Source organism: Anguilla rostrata, chromosome 19 (genome assembly GCF_018555375.3).
Source record: "Anguilla rostrata isolate EN2019 chromosome 19, ASM1855537v3, whole genome shotgun sequence".
In the NCBI taxonomy this organism is placed as follows: domain Eukaryota; kingdom Metazoa; phylum Chordata; class Actinopteri; order Anguilliformes; family Anguillidae; genus Anguilla; species Anguilla rostrata.
Window position 1 is genome coordinate 1,696,550 of NC_057951.1, and position 6,841 is coordinate 1,703,390.

Consider the following 6,841-nt stretch of genomic DNA (forward strand, 5'->3'; position numbering starts at 1 on the left):
TGTGAGTTAGAGCTGCAGTAAGAGGATGAGTTTTACTGGAAGCTCTGTTTCCATGTGCTATGAGTTAGAGCTGCAGTAGGAGGATGAATTTAACTGGAAGCTCTGTCTCCATGTGGTGTGAGTTTGAGCAGAAGTAAGAAGATGAGTTCAAGTGGAAGTTCTATCTCCATGTGCTGTGAGTTAGAGCTGCAGTAAAAGGATGAGTTAAACTGGAGGCTCTGTCTCCATGTGCTGTGAGTTACTGCAGTAAGAGGATGAGTTTAGCTGGATGCTCTGTCTCCATGTGTTGTGAGTTAGAGAGCTGCAGTAAGAAGATGAGTTTAACTGGATGCTCTGTCTCCATGTGCTGTGAGTTAGAGCTGCAGTAAGAGGATGAGTTTAACTGAAAGCTCTGTCTCCATGTGCTGTGAGTTAGAGCTGTCGTAAGAGGATGAGTTTAACTGGAAGCTCTGTCTTCATGTGCCGTGAGTTAGAGCTGCAGTAAGAGGATGAGTTTAACTGGAAGCTTTGTCTCCATGTGCTGTGAGTCAGAGCTGCAGTACGAGGATGAGTTTAACTGGAAGCTCTGTCTCCATGTGCTGTGAGTTATAACTGTAGTAAGAGGATGAGTTTAACTGGAAGTTCTGTCTCCATGTGCTGTGAGTTAGAGCTGCAGTAAGAGGATGAGTTTCACTGGAAGCTCTGTTTCCATGTGCTATGAGTTAGAGCTGCAGTAGGAGGATGAATTTAACTGGAAGCTCTGTCTCCATGTGGTGTGAGTTTGAGCAGAAGTAAGAAGATGAGTTCAAGTGGAAGTTCTATCTCCATGTGCTGTGAGTTAGAGCTGCAGTATAAGGATAAGTTTAACTGGAAGCTGTGTCTCCATGTACTCTGAGTTAGAGCTGCAGTAAGAGGATGAGTTTAACTGGAAGCTCTGTCTCCATGTGTTGTGAGTTAGAGAGCTGCAGTAAGAAGATGAGTTTAACTGGAAGCTCTGTTTCCATGTGCTGTGAGTTAGAGCTGCAGTAAAAGGATGAGTTAAACTGGAAGCTCTGTCTCCATGTGCTGTGAGTTAGAGCTGCAGTAAGAGGATGAGTTTAGCTGGATGCTCTGTCTCCATGTGTTGTGAGTTAGAGAGCTGCAGTAAGAAGATGAGTTTAACTGGATGCTCTGTCTCCATGTGCTGTGAGTTAGAGCTGCAGTAAGAGGATGAGTTTAACTGGAAGCTCTGTCTCCATGTGCTGTGAGTTAGAACTGCAGTAAGACGATGAGTTTAACTGGATGCTCTGTCTCCATGTGCTGTGAGTTAGAGCTGCAGTAAGAGGATGAGTTTAACTGGAAGCTCTGTCTCCATGTACTGTGAGTTAGAGCTGCAGTAAGAGGATGAGTTTAACTGGAAGCTCTGTCTCCATGTACTGTGAGTTAGAGCTGCAGTAAGAGGATGAGTTTAACTGGAAGCTTTGTCTCCATGTTTTGTTCTCAGGCTTCGGGTAGAGAGGGCCGGGTCACCTGTACCCAGCTGTCTGTCTATGAAGAGTGATCATTCAATCCTTCTTCCAATCAACTTCAGAGGAGAGTTCACAGGTGATCAAAGGTAATTATACAAGTTCACATTGACACTATTGTTGAATTAAATTTAATTGCCAACTTTCAGGTGTAGTGGGGAGAAGGATAGCACGTTCAGGTCCTCATGGGTGTATTAAATCATTTTAAAGTGTCATGATGTGTTTTAGGCCTTTTCCACACGTATATGGATTTTTTAAAAACATAGTTTTTTCCTTTTGTTTTGGCCTCCCATCCACACGAAAATGGCGTTTTAAGTCACTAAGAACTAAGCTTTTTGAAAACGCCTTCCAAGGTGGAGATTTTTCAAAACTCCGGTTTCTCTGACTTTGTGTGGACAAGAAAAATGGAACTTTATGAAAACGCTGACATCATGACGTCAACTCGCGCATCTGTTACCATGGCAATTTGTGTATCGCGCATGCGGTAATCGTTTTAGCGTTCTCGTGTGGAGGGAGATATTTTTTAAAACACCGGTCGTGTGGATGGGATTTTTTTTTTTTTTAAACGGAGGGGTAAATAACTACTTTTTCAGATTAATCCATATACCTGCGGACAGGGCCTTATATCAGACTCAGATGTGCTGTGAGTTAGAGCTGCAGTAAGGTATGACGTCAACTCGCGCTCTGTTCCATGGCTTTGGTTATCGGCATGCGGTAACGATAGGTTTACGTGAGGAGATTTTTCACAGTCGTGTGGATGAGATTTAAGCAGTAATACATTCAGATTTATAACTGGAAGGCCTTTTATCCTCCATGTGCTGTGAGTTAGAGCTGCAGTAAGAGGATGAGTTTAACTGGAAGCTCTGTCTCCATGTGCTGTGAGTTAGAGCTTCAGTAAGAGGATGAGTTTAACTGGAAGCTCTGTCTACTTGTGCTGTGAATTAGAGCTTCAGTAAGAGGATGAGTTTAACTGGATGCTCTGTCTCCATGTGCTGTGAGTTAGAGCTGCAGTAAGAGGATGAGTTTAACTGGAAGCTCTGTCTCCATGTGCTGTGAGTTATAGCTGCAGTAAGAGGATGAGTTTAACTGGAAGTTCTGTCTCTATGTGCTGTGAGTTAGAGCTGCAGTAAGAGAATGAGTTTTACTGGAAGCTCTGTTTCCATGTGCTATGAGTTAGAGCTGCAGTAAGACGATGACTTTAACTGGATGCTCTGTCTCCATGTGCTGTGCATTAGAGCTGCAGTAAGAGGATGAGTTTAACTGGAAGCTCTGTCTCCATGTGCTGTGAGTTAGAGTTGCAGTAAGAGGATGAATTTAACTGGAAGCTCTGTCTCCATGTGGTGTGAGTTTGAGCTGAAGTTAGAAGATGAGTTTAAGTGGAAGTTCTATCTCCATGTGCTGTGAGTTAGAGCTGCAGTATGAGGATGAGTTTACCTGGATGCTCTGTCTCCATGTTTGTTCACAGGGTCCGGGTAGAGAGGGCAGGGTCACCTGTACCCAGCTGTTTGTCTATGAAGAGTGATCATTCAATGAGTGATCCAATCAACTTCAGAGGAGAGTTCACAGGTGATCAAAGGTAATGATACTAGTTCACATTGACACTTTTTGAATTAATCTTAAATTTAATTGCCAACTTTCAGGTGCAGTGGGGTGCAGGATAGCACGTTCAGGTCCACATGGGTGTATTAAATCATTTTAAAGTGTCATGATGTGTTTTAGGCCTTGTCCACACGTATACGGATTTTTTTTTAAACTTAGTTTTTTCCCTCCGTTTTGGCCTCCCGTCCACACAAAAATGGCGTTTTAAGTCACTGAATACTAAGCTTTTTGAAAACGCCTTCCAAGGTGGAGATTTTTCAAAACTCCGGTTTCTCTGTCTTCGTGTCGACAAGAAAAATGGGAGCTTTATGAAAACGCTGACATCATGACGTCAACTCGCGCATTGTTACCATGGCAATTGGTGTATTGCGCATGCGGCTAATCGTCGTTTTAGTCGTTCTGTGTGGAGGGAGATATTTTTAAAACGACCGGTCCGTGTGGATGGGATTTTTTTTTTAAACGGTAGGGTAAATAACTCTTTTTCAAATGAATCCGTATACGTGTCGGACAGGGCCTTATATCACATTGGATGTGCTGTGAGTTTATAAGCTGTAGTAGAGAGTATGAGTTTAACTGGAAGCTCTGTCTCCATGTGCTGTGAGTTAGAGCTGCAGTAAGAGGATGAGTTTAACTGGAGCTCTGTCTCCATGTGCTGTGAGTTAGAGCTGCAGTAAGAGGATGAGTTTAAGCTGGAAGCTCTGTCTCCATGTGCTGTGATTGGCTGCAGAAGTTTAAGGAGCTGTCCATGTCGAGTAGAGCGCATAGGATGAGTTTAACTGGAAGCTCTGTCTCCATGTATGTGTGAGTTAGAGCTGCAGTAAGAGGATGAGTTTAACTGGAAGCTCTGTCTGTCTATGACTCAGTAGAGGATTACTGAGCTCTGCTCCTGTGCTGTGTTAGAGCTGCAGTAAGAGGATGAATTTAAATGTCAACTTTGTCTCATGATTTATTCACAGAATCCACTGCTCACAGGTGTCTAACCATATTGTAGAGAGAAGTTCAGGGAAACTGTTCTCAAATCAGGTATTATTTATATTTTTTCTATTTTAATATTTGCTTGTGTGATTGTCTTGTACTGTACACTGCATTTCCTTTTTTTATATATGATCGCATGACAAATAATGAATTAGTAGCCTTTAATTGATAAGATTGAATATGTAATCAGGTTTTTTAATTTTGTAGAGTGCTACCTGGTCCTCCTGGGCTCACAGAAAGACCCAAATTCTTTTTTAGGACCCAAACACAATGGCAGAGTAAGACTCCAAACAGAGTGTTTGAAGCATGCAGTTTATAGTCCGAATTTTCCAAATGTATTGCACTGAGAAACTGATTTATTCTATGGGAACTCTTGATTTATCACAAGTAGTGTCTACAAAACCACACAATAAAATGTCCAGTGTTAATTCAACTCTCAATGTGTTTACTCATCTTTTAACAGATAATGTTTCATCCCACTCTGCAATGTGGGACCAAATGTTATCTGTTAAGTGTTGAATTAACACTGGACATTAACTGGACATTTTACTGTGCATTAATCAGGGATAAAAGGTGCACTTCAAACTTGAGGCTTTGGACCTTCTGCATGTATTCTGTTTAAAAGTATCTGTCCCCGTTCTGGCCTTCCTATAAGAGAAAACATGAGACATATTGCAAGAATCTGATTGTTTCAATGGCTCTGATACAGCACACCACTTCATGTGTTTATTTCACACTGATACAGCACACCTCTTCATGTGTTTATTTCACACTGATACAGCACACCTCTTCATGTGTTTATTTCACACACTGATACAGCACACCTCTTCATGTGTTTATTTCACACACTGATACAGCACACCTCTTCATGTGTTTATTTCACACTGATACAGCACACCTCTTCATGTGTTTATTTCACACTGATACAGCACACCTCTTCATGTGTTTATTTCACACTGATACAGCACACCTCTTCATGTGTTTATTTCACATTAATACAGCTGACCAGCAGCCTTGTGAAGCAGAAGGATCTCACTGACTCACTGGAGAGAGATGAGCCGCACAGTAAGAGTTTTCACTCATTGCTACGGGGTGTCCATTTGAATGCTGAAATCAGCTTAGCAATCGAATATAACCGAGTACAATGTTTTGATTTATAGCATCTACACTTTCATAATAGTGTTTTACATCAACAGTCTTGCATATTGAAAACATCACACACTACATGTACACAACAGTGTTTAAATTAAAATATTCCATCCAGCAGTGATTATGGGGCAAGCAAATGCACATGAGATTAAATGTCCCTGAAAGAGATTCAAATCTGGTCTTTGTTTTTCATCCAGGATTAAAGGAGTACCATGGTGGTTGAACGTGACACTTCCCAGTTGTCTTCAGGCAACAACAAAACCAATGTGCATAATTTTTTTATTCTTCAGTCATTTCAATGTACTTTAAAATGTATTTTTCTAAGCCTAAATTTCCCACTATAAAAATTCACCCGAACCGTCTGGGCGTGGTAATGAGAACCGTCAGTTAGCTATGATTGACAGACCGTGCCCCGTTACCATAGCTACCCCCATGATACGCTCTCTCTTTGGGAGACTGAATTTTCACAAGCTAGCTAGCTTAGTAGTATATCAAGTATCGATAGATAGCTTAGGTAAGTTAAGGACGTTGACTTATATCCAATTATAATTTTTGCTATCTAGCTAGCCAAGTTAAGATAAAAGCACAACTATAACGTCCTCATAAAAGCAAACTAGCAAGCTAACGTTATCGATAACATTGCCTTATGAAAGCAAACCTCCTAGCTAGCTAACGTTAGCTAGCTAGCTAAATGAATATAACCAGAAATAATCTAAAGGCACTCTAATATAAGTGAACCTAACGTTAGTCAAATATTTGCATTGTCTGAACAGCAGGACGGTGTGTCCTGTCAGATTTCTTTACGGGGCGTGGAAATGGGAGTGGTTACTGTATTTGTGACGTAGCAAAATGACAACTTTCTCAACCGGTTGAAAATAGGACAATGAATTTAAAACGCATATTTCTCAAAAAATACAGAACGGACATATTTAATACTTTGCTCATTGTGTTTCTTCAATGCCTCTTGTGCAAACAGCACATAAAACCGAGAAAGTGTGAAAATCACCATGGTACTCCTTTAATGAGCACTGAGCATAAAAATTATAAGATGATTAAATTACTACATGACCCATGAAGACCATATTTATCACATATTATGACAAATTAAGAAATTTGAGGTGATAAAGGAATTGAATCCTTTTTCATTGTTTGATATGTTTTCATTTTGTGTGTAGAGCACACTGTGAGAAGTGTGTAATACTATTAGAGGTGTGTAAACCATTGTGAAAATGGACTGCATATGTATTTTTTATTATCTGTTCTGTTATTTTGAACATTGTTTCTCATGTTTCCTCTCCTCAGATACATCCATAGAAAGAGCCCAGAAGGTGCTGAAAACTGCTCTGAAGAAGAAGTTTGAACACATATTTGAAGGTTTAGCAAAGCAGGGCAACCCAACCCTCCTCAATGAGATCTATACAGAGCTCTACATCACAGAGGGGGGAAGTGGGGGCGTTAATGATGAACACGAGGTCAGACAGATTGAGACAGCATCCAAGAGACACACCACACAGGAGACTGCAATCCTCTGCAATGACATCTTTAAGCCTTTACCTGGACAAGAGAAACCCATCAGAACTGTGCTTACAAAGGGCATCGCTGGTATTGGGAAAACCATCTCTGTGCAAAAGTTC

The 6,841-nt window shown here is 40.9% G+C and overlaps 2 protein-coding genes and 1 long non-coding RNA gene across 6 annotated transcripts in view; 2 read left to right on the forward strand and 1 right to left on the reverse strand.

The window, feature by feature from the left end:
- LOC135245748 (uncharacterized) overlaps nucleotides 1-6,841 on the reverse strand; it is a 516,260-nt gene that overhangs the window by 312,232 nt on the left and 197,187 nt on the right. The gene's annotated exons all lie outside the window — the stretch shown is intronic.
- The window catches only part of LOC135245707 (NACHT, LRR and PYD domains-containing protein 12-like), a 343,935-nt gene that overhangs the window by 264,786 nt on the left and 72,308 nt on the right, over nucleotides 1-6,841 (forward strand). The gene's annotated exons all lie outside the window — the stretch shown is intronic.
- Nucleotides 1-6,841, forward strand: part of LOC135245705 (uncharacterized) — a 492,416-nt gene that overhangs the window by 109,885 nt on the left and 375,690 nt on the right. The window contains 1 exon segment of the mRNA XM_064318949.1: nucleotides 2,950-3,060. Coding sequence (XP_064175019.1) covers nucleotides 2,950-3,060 — 111 coding nt within the window.